Source organism: Lepidochelys olivacea (assembly GCF_965140295.1).
Source record: "Lepidochelys olivacea isolate rLepOli2 genome assembly, chromosome: 10".
Lineage (NCBI taxonomy): Eukaryota > Metazoa > Chordata > Testudines > Cheloniidae > Lepidochelys > Lepidochelys olivacea.
In genome coordinates, this window is record NC_140420.1 from 40,653,195 (window position 1) to 40,667,618 (window position 14,424).

Sequence of the window (14,424 nt, forward strand, 5' to 3'; positions counted from 1 at the left end):
GGGACGTGGGATACTGGGAGGAAGCACGAGCAGGAAAGCGTGAGAGGCGAGGGCTCCTGCCTCATACTAAGAAAGCAGGACAAACAGCAAGTTATCTCAAGTGCCTATACACAAATGCAAGAAGCCTTGGAAACAAGCAGGGAGAACTGGAAGTCCTGGCACAGTCAAGGAATTATGATGTGATTGGAATAACAGAGACTTGGTGGGATAACTCACATGACTGGAGTACTGTCATGGATGGATATAAACTGTTCCGGAAGGACAGGCAGGGCAGAAAAGGTGGGGGAGTTGCATTGTATGTAAGAGAGCAGTATGACTGCTCAGAGCTCCAGTATGAAACTGCAGAAAAACCTGAGAGTCTCTGGATTAAGTTTAGAAGTGTGAGCAACAAAGGTGATGTCATGGTGGGAGTCTGCTGTAGACCACCGGAAGAGGCGGATGAGGTAGACGAGGCTTTGTTCCGGCAACTCACGGAAGTTACTAGATCGCAGGCCCTGGTTCTCATGGGAGACTTCAATCACCCTGATATCTGCTGGGAGAGGAATACAGCGGTGCACAGACAATCCAGGAAGTTTTTGGAAAGGGTAGGGGACAATTTCCTGGTGCAAGTGCTGGAGGAACCAACTAGGGGCAGAGCTCTTCTTCACCTGCTGCTCACAAACCGGGAAGAATTAGTAGGGGAAGCAAAAGTGGATAGGAACCTGGGAGGCAGTGACCATGAGATGGTCGAGTTCAGGATCCTGACACAAGGAAGAAAGGAGAGCAGCAGAATACGGACCCTGGACTTCAGAAAAGCAGACTTTGACAATCTCAGGGAACGGATGGGCAGGATCCCCTGGGAGAATAACATGAGGGGGAAAGGAGTCCAGGAGAGCTGGCTGTATTTTAAAGAATCCTTATTGAGGTTAGAGGGACAAACCATCCCAAAGTGTAGAAAGAATAGTAAATATGGCAGGTGACCAGCTTGGCTTCACAGTGAAATCCTTGCTGCTCTTAAACACAAAAAAGAAGCTTACAAGAAGTGGAAGATTGGACAAATGACGAGGGAAGAGTATAAAAATATTGCTCGGGCATGCAGGAGTGAAATCAGGAAGGCCAAATCACACCTGGAGTTGCAGCTAGCTAGAGATGTTAAGAGTAACAAGAAGGGTTTCTTCAGATATGTTAGCAACAAGAAGAAGGTCAAGGAAAGGTGGGCCCCTTACTGAATGAGGGAGGCAACCTAGTGACAGAGGATGTGGAAAAAGCTTTTTTTCTCAATGCTTTTTTTGCCTCTGTCTTCATGAAGAAGATCAGCTCCCAGACTAGCACTGGGCAGCACAGCATGGGGAGGAGGTGACCAGCCCTCTGTGGAGAAAGAAGTGGTTCCGTACTATTTAGAAAAGCTGGACGAGCACAAGTCCATGGGGCCGGATCCGCTGCATCTGAGAGTGCTAAAGGAGTTGGCGGATGTGATTGCAGAGCCATTGGCCATTATCTTTGAAAACTCATGGCGATCGGGGGAGGTCCCGGACAACTGGAAAAAGGCTAATGTAGTGCCCATCATTTAAAAAGGGAAGAAGGAGGATCCTGGGAGCTACAGGATTGCACCCTCAGCAAGTTTGCAGATGACACTGAACTGGGAGGAGAGGTAAGCTGGAGGGTAGGGATAGGTCACAGAGGGACCTAGACAAATTAGAGGATTTGGCCAAAAGAAATCTGATGAGGTTCACAAGGACAAGTGCAGAGTCCTGCACTTAGGACGGAAGAATCCCATGTACCGCTACGGACTAGGGACCGAATGGCTAGGCAGCAGTTCTGCAGAAAAGGACCTCAGGGTTACAGTGGACGAGAAGCTGGATATGAGTCAACAGTGTGCCGTTGTTGCCAAGAAGGCCAATGGCATTTTGGGATGTATAAGTAGGGGCACTGCCAGCAGATCGAGGGACGTGATCATTCCCCTCTATTCGACATTGGTGAGGCCTCATCCTGAGTACCGTGTCCAGTTTCGGGCCCCACACCACAAGGGGGATGTGGAAAAATTGGAAAGAGTCCAGCGGAGGGCAACAAAAATGATTAGGGGACTGGAACACATGACTTCTGAAGAGAGGCTATGGGAAATGGGATTGTTTAGTCTGCCGAAGAGAAGAATGAGGAGCGATTTGATAGCTGCTTTCAACTACCTGAAAGGGGGTTCGCAAGTGGATGGATCTAGACTGTTCTCAGTGGTAGCAGATGACAGAATGAGGAGTAATGGTCTCAAGTTGCAGTGGGGGAGGTTTAGGTTGGATATTAGGAGAAACTTTTTCACTAGGAGGGTGGTGAAACACTGGAATGAGTTACCTAGGGAGGTGGTGGAATCTCCTTCCTTAGAAGTTTTTAAGGTCAGGCTTGACAAAACCCTGGCTGGGATGATTTAGTTGGGAATTGGTCCCGCTTTGAGTAGGGGGTTGGACCAGATGACCTCCTGAGGTCCCTCCCAACCCTGGTATTCTATGATTCTATTCTATGATACTGTGATTCTATAATTCTATTTCCTACTTGCTTGCTAGCTGCAGAACTATCCAAGGAAATGCATGTGATAGTATGACTGGACATAGTGGGACAGGTCTCTGTTCCCTTTGCACTGCTTTGCGTGTGGGATCTGGCCCAAACTCCACTGCCGAGGATTTTCCTGGCTGAAGGGAGTCTTCAGTGGGCATACAGCTGGCACAGCTTGCTTCTGCTCCACCCTCTCCTTCTGGCTCTGATTCAGGGGGCATAGCAAAGGCAGACAGGGGCATGCTCAGGGAGGGGAGGAAAGAGGAGAGAAGGGGATGTATCCAGATCACATTATACTCTGGCTATCCTCAGCTGGCAGACAGTCCTTGGAAGACTGATGCTAGCCTGGAGTGCTTTATCCTGTGCCAGGACTGGGCAGAGAATAAGGGAGCCATAACTAGCTCCCCCTCCATACTGCACTGAGTGGAAAATCAATACAGTGCAGTATCTGGCCCCTGCAATGCTCTTACTGTATGTGACTGGCCTGTGCAGAGACCCCAGGGATGGGTGTATTAGAAATGCTTACAGAATGGGTGCTGCGGTAAAACAACTGTGGTGAGGTGAGCAGTATGAAAGGGCTCTGAACTCAGAAGCTCAAAGCTGCTGATTGGCAGCAGGGTATTCTAGGTCCACAATCAGTCCCAATGTGCTGGCAGTGCTCCATCTTGAAAGTGAATGTTGGATTTCAGTAGGCTGCGGTACTGCGTGTACTTCTGTGGGCTTATAACCCCTTAGTAGCAAGAACAGTCGCCAAGAAATAAAGAGAAGAGAAATTCTGCTCAAACATGCAAACTCTTTGCTAGATGAAATCCAAATGTCAAAATGTACTTCTGAGGGAAGAGTACACTGGTCAAGTGCCTGGATGTGACAGCACCAGCTGCTGCTAATCTATACTTCTACAGCTGCTAATCTATACTTCTACAGCTGCTAATAACTCACCAAATGGCAGGTAATGTGTGTTACATTAAATCAGTGTTTTGCATCCAGAATTACTGGCTGTGGGTCTTTCTGATTGGGTGCAAGCGGCCCAGGGGGAGTGGCAAAGTAGGACCTTGGAATGTTGGGAAACACAACATTCTCTAAGCCAAGCTGAACAAGGGAGCTGCGCTGGAACCACGACTGAACTTGGAGGAAACAATTGTTGGTATCTACTATTTAAGTGCATATCTGTTTACATAGAGGCAAAATGTGATTTCTTTTATACTCGGTTGGAGTCAAGGTGATAAAAACATATTCTGCTGGCTGCATGACAGTTATCAATGGTTTGCTGTTGAATTGGGAGGGCATATCTAGTGGAATCCCACAGTCCTGGGTTTGGTACTATTCAATATGTTCATTAATGACTTGGATAATGGAGTGGAAAATATGCTTACAAAATCTGCAGATGGTGCAAAGCTGGGAGAGGTTGTAAGCACCATGGAGGAAGGATTAGAATTCAAAACTACCTTGACAAATTAGATTATTGGTCTGAAATCAACAAGGTGAAATTCAATAAAGACAAGTGCAAACTACTTCACTTAGGAAGGAAAAATCAAATGCATAATTATACAATGGGGAATAATTGTCTAGGTGGTAGTACTGCTGAAGAGGGTCTGGGGGTTATAGTGGATCACAAATTGAATGTGATTCAATAGTGTGATGCACTTGCGAAAAAGGCTCATATCATTCTGGGGTGTAATAACAGGAGCGTTGTATATAAGACACGGGAGGTAACTGTCCCGATCTGCTCAGCACTGGTGAAGCCTCAGCTCACCACACTTTAGGAAAGATGGGAATAAACTGGCCAGGGTCCATAGGAGAGCAACAAAAATGATAAAAGGTTTTGAAAACCTGACCTCTGAGGAAAGGTAAAAAAAAACCTTGGTCATGTTTAGTCTTGAGAAAAGAAGGCTGAGGAGGACCTAATAACAGTGTGTAAAGATGTTAAGGGCTGTTGTAAAGAGGATGGGGATCAATTGTTCTCCGTGTCCACTGAAGGTAGGACAAGAAGCAGTGGGCTTAATCTGCAGCAAGGAAGATTTAGGTTAGATATTAGATATTAGGAAAACCTTTCTAACTGTAAGGGGAGTTAATTATAACATTCAAAAACCAGTTGGAGAACACTTCAATCTCTCTGGTCACTCCATTACAGACCTAAAAGTGGCAGTACTTCAACAAAAACACTTCGAAAACAGACTCCAACGAAAGACTGCTGAATTGGAATTAATTTGCAAACTGGATACAATTAACTTAGGCTTGAATAGAGACTGGGAGTGGATGGGTCATTACACAAAGTAAAACTATTTCCCCATATTTATCCCCTCCCCCCCCCCCCTTCCTCAGACGTTCTTGTCACCTGCTAGAAATGGCCCACCTTGATTATCACTACAAAAGGTTCCCCCCGCTCTCCTGCTGGTAATAGCTCACCTTAAGTGATCACTCTGGTTACAGTGTGTATGGTAACACCCATTGTCTCATGTTCTCTATGTATATAAATCTCCCCACTGTATTTTCAACTGAATGCATCCGATGAAGTGAGCTGTAGCTCACGAAAGCTTATGCTCAAATAAATTTGTTAGTCTCTAAGGTGCCACAAGTACTCCTTTTCTTTGCATCATAACAATAATATTCCTGGCTGCACCTGGAGGTCTGCCTCCAGATAAAGTTATGTCCAATACTGCTTAACTGACAAGATGGAAAATGATCACGCTCCAAGCTAAGCTGACCTCTCCTGAGTAAGGCTTGTGCTCAGGTAGAAGAATGAAATCAAACTACAGGTGTCCTTAAGCTTCTGAAAGGCAAACACATCACAGTACTTTTGAGTCAGAATCTCCAGTGAAGATCACTGGAGCTTAGGGAGATCCATGTGACAAGGGGCTAGCGACCTGGCAAATCACATTGACTCATCTATCTGCTGCCTCCCCTGCTTCTTTACCCCTAGAAACACCCGGCTCAACCCTGTGACAACTTACTGATGAAGCTGCGGACCTGCATGAAGTCCCTGTGCTCTGTCTCTAGTAACGGCTGGATCTTGTCATACATGTTGCACAAGGCCTCGTAACTTTTCCTGAAAGAATGCGGGAGGTAGTTATTGAGAACACGCTGCAAGAATGGAGCATAACTCATAAGGGCTTTGTTAAGAGTTTTGCACCATCAGAACCTTGTAAATGAAGATTCACAGTAAATGGAGGAAATCAGAGGGGTAGGAAAGAGCAGTTGATCTGTTTTATTTAGAAATTGTCACCAGTTTTGCAACTAGGTTGCCAAAAATGAGCAATTTTACCAAGATTTTAATTTTGGTTGTCTAGCTAATATTGCAACAAACTGGCATGTGCATGTGCACCTCTACCCTCTGCAAACCTCATATTGGTAATGTCCAACTTCATATTGGTAATGCTGACAGCATTGTGTAGGTCATTGGCAGTGGAGATTCATAGAATATCATAGAATCATAGAATATCAGTGTTGGAAGGGACCTCAGGAGGTCATCTAGTCCAACCCCCTGCTCAAAGCAGGACCAATCCCCAAGTAAATCATCCCAGCCAGGGCTTTGTCAAGCCTGACCTTAAAAATATCTAAGGAAGGAGATTCCACCACCTCCCTAGGTAATGCATTCCAGTGTTTCACCACCCTCCTAGTGAAAAAGTTTTTCTAATATCCAACCTAAACCTCCCCCACTGCAACTTGAGACCATTACTCCTTGTTCTGTCATCAGCTACCACTGAGAACAGTCTAGATCCATCCTCTTTGGAACCCCCTTTCAGGTAGTTGAAAGCAGCTATCAAATCCCCCCTCATCTTCTCTTCTGCAGACTAAACAATCCCAGTTCCCTCAGCTTCTCCTCAGAAGTCATGTGTTCCAGTCCCCTAATCATTTTTGTTGCCCTCCACTGGACATTTTCCAATTTTTCCACATCCTTCTTGTGGTGTGGGGCCCAAAACTGGACACAGTACTCTAGATGAGGCCTCACCAATGTCGAATAGAGGGGAACGATCACATCCCTCGATCTGCTGGCAATGCCCTACGTATACATCCCAAAATGTATTGATTGAACGTGGGACCTGTGGATCTTAATATATGAGCCCTACATCCTGAGCTAAAAGAGCTGTCTCTTCTAGACACTACTGTGGCAGACTCATCAATCACCAGCTGACCTAGACACCACAAGAGGGGGACAGAGTGCACAGTTTACACATCCTAAGCCCTATACTGCTAACAACTGATAGAGATTCTCCATTAGCTCAAGAGATAAAAGGCTGTGCTTTAGGAGCAGGAAGATCTGGGGCCTTATGCTCAGCTGGTATCTAGCAGCATAGTGTGCTGAAAGTCAGTCTTTTAGATTGTAGACTGCAGGTCAGGAATAGTCTCTTATCTACATTCATACACCACCCAGCAGAAAGGGGTGATAGCATTATATAAATATTTACTATTACACTAATGATAAAGTGGCTGCTGGACTCTCTGTCAGCTGTCACTGTGAAGTTCCTAGGTGCTCTGGCGTGCACCCTAACAACCTGGGTGGAAGGCCAGTGTTCTCCATGTAGCAGTTACAGTTTGACAGGGAAAAGGGAAGGCTCAAGAAAATGTTGCAAAATAGAAATTCTGAAGGTAACTGCAGCATTCAGGGGTGTTAGACCTGAAGCTGGGTTACCATAGGAAGCCAAGCCTCTAGCCCCTCCCCACCTTCTTAGAATATAGAATATCAAGATTGGAAGGCATCTGAGGAGGTCATCGAGTCCAACCCCCTGCTCAAAGCAGGACCTAATCCCCAACTAAATCATCCCAGCCAGGGCTTTGTCAAGCCTGACCTTAAAAACCTCTAAGGAAGGAGATTCCACCATCACCCTAGGTAACTCATTCCAGTGCTTCACCACCCTCCTAGTGAAAAAGTTTTTCCTAATATCTAACCTAAACTTCCCCCCACTGCAAGTTGAGACCATTACTCCTTGTTCTATCATCTGCTACCACTGAGAACAGTCTAGATTCATCCTCTTTGGAATCCTCTTTCAGGTAGTTGAAAGCAGCTATCAAATCCCCCCTCACTCTTCTCTTCTACAGACTAAATAATCCCAGTTCCCTCAGCTTCTCCTCATAAGTCATGTGCTCCAGCCCCCTAATAATTTTTGTTGTCCTCCACTGGACTCTTTCCAGTTTTTCCACATCCTTCTTGTAGTGTGGGGCCCAGAACTGGACACAGTACTCCAGATGAGGCCTTACCAGTGCCGAATAGAGGGCAGACCTGAGGCTGGAAGGGAAGAAACCAAAAGAGAAGCTCAGCACAGTTGCTGTGGGATCACACCCTTGGGGCTGGTACCTGTGGACAATAAGGGTCCTGAGTTTCATCTCCAGGGGGCCCATGCACAGAGAGAATGCAGTCACCAGATTAAGAACATGTTTTAATTAAATCTGTTCTACCGCATTCAACGCTGACGTAACAGTGGCCCATCAATATCTGCAAAGCCACCACCTTACCCTGTTAAATCCCTCCATGGAACCCACCATGATGCTTAGCCTTCATCGGGATACACTGGGTTGGCAAGTGGCAAGCTGGGACAGATGGGTTTCTGCTCAATTATATGATATCTTTCTCCTAACCCATTCACCCTGGAGTGTCTGTCTTCTCTCCCTGTGGTGCCCTGTCTGACATGTGGACTGTGAGCTCTCTTCTTTGCTTCCTGTCTGCAGAGCTCCCAGCATAGTGGGGCCTTGATCTTTGTTTAGGGTTCACAGATTCTACCATAATCTGCATTATCATCATCAAATCTTCAGGGATGCCTGTGAAACTACCAGCTGCATCTGCGTCCTTGTGGAGCCCGATATAGAAGGACACTGCAAACAGACAGATCCATACCTCCTCATGCTGTCAACGGTCAGCCTCTCGTCATGTGAACTCCTCCAGGAGTAGTAGCCAGTGAGAAACTTCCATGCCTCTGATCTCACTGCTGGATCCAGACCCTGAAAGGGATGGCAAGGTGAATACAGGGAGCTTTTATTGGCACAAAGGGCAGTTAAGGGGGGGAGGGGGAATGGGGTAAACAGCTTTGGTATACAAGCAAAAATCTTGGGTAAGTTGTCACTGATCATTCTTACTGAAAATGGTGGTGTAAAACTCAAAAGTTTCTTGGTTTTTACTCTCAGTTCTTTCATCAACAAAACTGAAACATTTTCACAGGAAATTTCAAAACAAATCCTTTTTAAAATTTCCCATGACAAATAATTGGCATTTTCCAAATGGCTCTAGCCATAACTAGGGCTGTCAAGCAATTAAAAAAAGTTAATCGTGATTAATTGCACAATTAATTGCACTGTTAAACAATAATAGAATACCATTTATTTAAATACTTTTGGATGTTTTTCTACATTTTCAAATATATTGATTTCAGTTACAACACATAATGCAAAGTGTACAGTGCTCACTTTATATTTATTTTTGTTACAAATATTTACACTGCAAAAATAAAAGAAATACAATTCACTTAATACAAGTACTGTAGTGCAATCTCTTTATCTTGAAAGTTGAACTTAAAAATGTAGAATTATGTACAAAAAATAACTGCATTCAAAAATAAAACAATGTAAAACTTTACAGCCTCCGCGTACGCTCAGTCCTACTTTAGCCAATCACTCAGACAAACAAGTTTTGTTACAATTTGCAGGAGATAATGCTGCCCGCTTTTTGTTTACAATGTCACCTGAAAGTGAGAACAGGCATTCACATGGCACTGTTGTAGCTGGCATCGCAAGGTATTTGCCAGATGCACTAAAGATTCATATATCCCTTCATGCTTTAACCACCATTCCAGAGGACATGCGTCCATGCTGATGACAGGTTCTGCTTGATAATGATCCAAAGCAAAGTGGATTGATGCATGTTAATTTTCATCATCTGAGTCAGATGCCACCAGCTGAAGGTTGATTTTCATTTTTGGTGATTCGGGTTCTGTAGTTTCTGCATCGGAGTGTTGCTCTTTTAACTCTTCTGAAAGCATGCTCACCCCTCATCCCTCTCAGATTTTGGACAGCACTTCAGATTCTTAAACCTTGGGTTGAGTGTTGTAGTTATTTTTAGAAATCTCACATTGGTACCTTCTTTGCATTTTGGCAAATCTGCTGTGAAAGTGTTCTTAAAACGAATGTATGCTGGGTCATCATCCGAGATTACTTTTACATGAAATATATGGCAGAATGCAGATAAAACAGAATAGGAGACACACAATTATTCCCCAAGGAGTTAAGTCACAAATTTAAGTAAAGCATTATTTTTTTAATGAGCATCATTAGCATGGAATCATGTCCTCTGGAATGGTGGCATGAAGGGGCATATGAATATTTAGCATATCTGGCATGTAAATACCTTGCAACACTGGCTTCAAAAATGCCAGGTGAACACCTGTTTTCACTTTCAGGTGACATTGTAAATAAGAAGCAGGCAGCAGTATCTCGCGTAAATGTAAGCAAACTTGTTTGTCTTAGTGACTTGCTGAAAAAGAAGTAGGACTGAGTAGGACTAGGCTCTGAAGTTTTATATTGTTTTGTTTTTGAGTGCAGTTATGTAACAAAAATAATCTACATTTGTAAGTTACACTTTCATGATAAAGAAATCGCACTACAGTACTGGTGTGAGGTGAATTTAAAAATACTATTTCTTTTGTTTATCATTTTTACAGTACAAATATTTGTAATAAAAATAATAATATAAAGTGTACACTTTGTATTCTGTGTTGTAATAGAAATCAATATATTTGAAAATGTAGAAAAACATCCAAAATATTTAATAAATTTCAATTGGTATGCTATTTTTTTAACAGTGGAATTAATTGTGATTAATTTTTTTTAATCACAATTAAGTTTTTTGAGTTAATTGCGTGAGTTAACTGTGATTAATTGACAGACTTTAGCCATAACCTTCTCTGGGCACAGCATAGCCAGAAGCTCAGAGCACTGCAATGGCGATTTTTGAGTCCCAATGTGATATCTTGCGCACAGGCACAAGGAGAACAAAATACAAAATATGCAGACATCAGATTTTGTGCAAGTTAACTGAGGTCAGTGGAGTCATGCAAGGGAGGATAGTGTCTGCAGGAGCCAGCACAAGAGCTAACTACCTGCATTTAAGGCTGAGCACTAAGATTTCTCATTACTGACAAAGCCAAAAGGGAACTAGGACATTGTCACAGTTCTCTGAAAAGGTGCCAGGTTGTCTGGAGTCAGCTCAGATTTCCATGACTGCTTTCATGAAAATTAAAAGCTATTTTTAGAGGTTTAAAAAAAAACAGGTTATTTTGTAATAAAATACGCTCTTTCTCACTGGGCAAAAGTGAGTCATTTGTAAACCCTGGCTGGGATGATTTAACTGGGAATTGGTCCTGCTTCGAGCAGGGGGTTGGACTAGATGACCTTCTGGGGTCCCTTCCAACCCTGATATTCTATGATTCTATGATTCTAAACAAACTCCAAAATGCAAAAGCCAAGTAAGCATAATGGCTGTATTGGAGTGGGCCAGGAATTCCTGTGCTTTACTGGGAAATTAATATTTTTCACAGTGATTTTTTTGTCCAGTGATGCACAAACTTGAAAGAATCAATGTATTTCTTTTAAAAAATGCTTGGCTTCCAAATCGTCATAGCAACCTCAGCATGTGGTACCTCTAAGGTCTGATGGCCAGTGGAGGTCACCAACCCTTCAGGTGGATAAGCTGTCCTGAAATGAGCCTTAGTCCCTTTATGGAGTTTGGCATTGCTGAAATAACACCAGATCCTTCCTTGTGAAGGAGAAGGTTCATGCTTCCCCCTGGAGGATGCTCCTTGCCTAGGGAGAAGCATGGCTGGCAAAGAGCTAGTGTAGCTGCTCCTACATGATCCTTCCTGCACCAGCTGCAGAGGCTGTGGCCTGGGGGAAAGGTAAGTGGAAGGGGCATTGCATTGGCAGCCGACTGCTCTCTCTTACACTGGTGGAAGGGTCCAGCCTGGCACCAGTATGGCCTCCAGACTGTGGGAGGATACAGGAGTTTTGACCCCACCTTTGTGCCCAGCCTGAGTGTTTCTTTGCTGCAGCCGGAGACCCTGGGGCACACAAGGCCCACTGTGCATAGTCCTCCCTGCTGACTGTCGCATTTCAGAGCAGACCCTGCTCACCCTGTCCAGGATGTTGGATGAAATAAAATCCCGAGATTTCACCAGGTGGCCGCTCTCATCAAAATACCCTTCCCACTCGACCTTGTCGATAGGCACCTTCTTCATCCCCTGGAGACAGAAAGAGAGCTCAGAATTAATTCAAATCAAGAATTAGGTGAGCACACGGGTCTCATTTGGCGTTAAAAATCTCTGAAAGCCAGGGAGATATCGACTCCAGGTCCCTCCTGCTGTGGATGTTAAAAACTCAGGGAAAATTCCAGAATTGGTGCCCAGCATCCTGGTCAAATTCCCCCTTAGGCGATTTCACTGTGCTTACCTCATTCCCTGTGTACTTCAGCTAGAAAGTTATTATCCTTCATGTCCTGGCCTAAATTGTTACGTACTGTTGCTCTGTGCTGTTAAACAGCTGCTATGTTTCACCCCAGATGTGGCTGCACTTTAGTAGCAGGTAAAGTGACTGTAAAGCTTGTCTCATCAAGAATTTATAAAGTCTTCTGACTGCCTTCAGGATGAGAGTCTGTTACAGCCCCCAGCTACATAGCCTTAGCTCCAGCTGTAGTCGTTTATGCTTTTAGTTCTGGAGGTCCCTGGTTCAATCCCCAGTGTGTTAGCCTTAAACTCATGTTTTGAGATCAAGAGGTAAGGGGTTCCATATAGAATGTATTTTCATCACTAATATTCTCTATCTCAATTCTTCCATAGTCCCCCTTATAATAGCTTTGTGATCTCTATTTTCAAGACAGGAAACTGACGCATAGAGAGTCCAAATGTCTTGATGATACAGGAAGTCGAGAGCAAAGCAAGCAGTTGTTTGTCTTAGGGTGAGACAAACATTGCTCTGGAGGAAGCCCCTTGCCTTTATATGTCTTTGTTAAACTACCTTTATTAGAGGCACTGTAACGATGCTCGTTCTGGAGGGAGCTAACTGAGAGTGCCAGTTCAGGACAAATTGCTTCAAGCAGGGCAGTTACAGCCCAAGGCAGGGGTTTTTCCACCTCTAAGGCAAACCAAACCAGCCAAACAGAGCAGACTTTGGTCTCACCTCACTGGCTAACCACAAGTCACACAAGCAATTCCCTTAGACACTTCAGTTTCCCAGTATCTCCACCAGTGCCAATCGTTATGGGCATGAATGGTTATGAAAACCAATACCCCAGTAAAAGAAAAAAGGTTCTCTCGATCCCAAAGGACCAAGCCCTAGACCCAAGTCAATATACAAATCAGATCTTACCTACAAATCAGGCTGTTGCCAATCCTTTAGAATCAAAAATCTCAAGGTTTATTCATAAAAGGAAGAAGATATAGATGAGAGCTAGAATTGGTTAAATGGAATCAATTACATACAGTAATGGCAAAGTTCTTGGTTCAGGCTTCTAGCAGTGATGGAATAAACTGCAGGTTCAAATCAAGTCTCTGGAATACATCCACAGCTGGGATGGATCTTTCAGTCCTTGGTTCAAAGCTTCAGTGTAGCAAAGTTTGTCCAGAGGTATGAAGCAGGATTGAAGACAAGATGGAGATGAGGCATCAGCCTTTCACAGTCTTTTCCAGGTGTAAGAACCCTCTTTGTGCTTACTATGCAAAATTACAGCAAAATGGAGTTTGGAGTCACATGGGCAAGTCCCTGCATACTTTGCTGAGTCACAAGGTGTATCTGCCTTCTCTCCATGGGTCAGTTGTATAGCTGATGGTCCTTAATGGGCCATCAAGCAGGCTAGGCAGAGCTGACACCCACTTGTCTGGGGTGTCCCCCAGAAGCACAGCACAAGTTTGAAATACAGACAGGATAGAGCCAATACTTATATCTTTAAATACAAAAATGATACATGCATACAGATAGCATAATCATAACCAGCAAACCACAACCTTGTCTTGGACACCTTATTTGACCCCCTTTATACAAGATTTGGTGCCACCACAGGGCCTTGGTTGCAACAGTGTTCTATATGGTCCCAGTTCAGGTCAATACCATCACAGGCACCGTGGCTGGTTTTCTGGGGCTTGCTCCAACTGCCACTGAGGTCAAAGGGAATCTTTCCATTGATCTTCCTGGGCTGTGGATTTATGGTCTGGGATGGAAGTCCACTTGAATAGGGAAGAATTCACTTACCAGCAGGGATGAGAGAGATTTGATTAGTGAGACGCTCACATGTGGGGAGATGGTTTCCATAGCCCTTTCCACCTGCCCTTGGCAATTCCCACCAGAGCCCTGCAAGACAGATGGGCATATGAAACCAAACCAAACAAGTTGGGGGTTTCGTAGCACGTTTTTTTTAAGTGTGTGGTTTTTTAAAAAAGGTTGTCCTGTCTCTGCCCACTCCAAGAGTCCTGTAGAGGTGGTGCTTCCTGTCTCAGGAACAGAAACAGACTGAGCTGGTTGCTGATAGTTACCATGATGTCATAGGAATATGAGGTCACTCATCACAAAGGGTTTGTGAGTATGGATCCCTACAAAGGACATTCTATAACAGCTTGTCAAAGCTGATTCCCCACTCTGGCACTTCAAGTGCAGAAGGTGGGGGTCCACAAAGATTTTAAAAATTAATACTGGCCACTCCAGGCTTGTATTAAACTCCCAAGGTTACAGCTTCTCTCTGACCTTGGATGGGTAGATGCTGCCACCACCCAAGTGCAGAAAACCCCTTTGAAACTAGAAAGGTGCACTTGGGTATTCCTTCCTGTGGGGTACCTTCAAGCCCTTTCACCCCATCTCTGCGGAAGAGCTAAGAAAGAAGAACAAAGGAAATCAGCTGTTGCCACCAGCTAATTAAACAACATATGCACAAACCTC

General features: G+C 44.3%; 1 protein-coding gene across 1 annotated transcript in view; it reads right to left on the reverse strand.

The window, feature by feature from the left end:
• Nucleotides 1-14,424, reverse strand: part of TBC1D21 (TBC1 domain family member 21) — a 133,140-nt gene that overhangs the window by 16,299 nt on the left and 102,417 nt on the right. Inside the window, exons 3-6 of the mRNA XM_084642149.1 lie at nt 13,744-13,842; nt 11,634-11,741; nt 8,351-8,454; nt 5,472-5,566 (exon numbers count right to left, since the gene is read on the reverse strand). Of these exons, the coding sequence (XP_084498275.1) occupies nt 5,472-5,566; nt 8,351-8,454; nt 11,634-11,741; nt 13,744-13,842 (406 nt within the window). The remainder of the gene's footprint in view (nt 1-5,471; nt 5,567-8,350; nt 8,455-11,633; nt 11,742-13,743; nt 13,843-14,424) is intronic.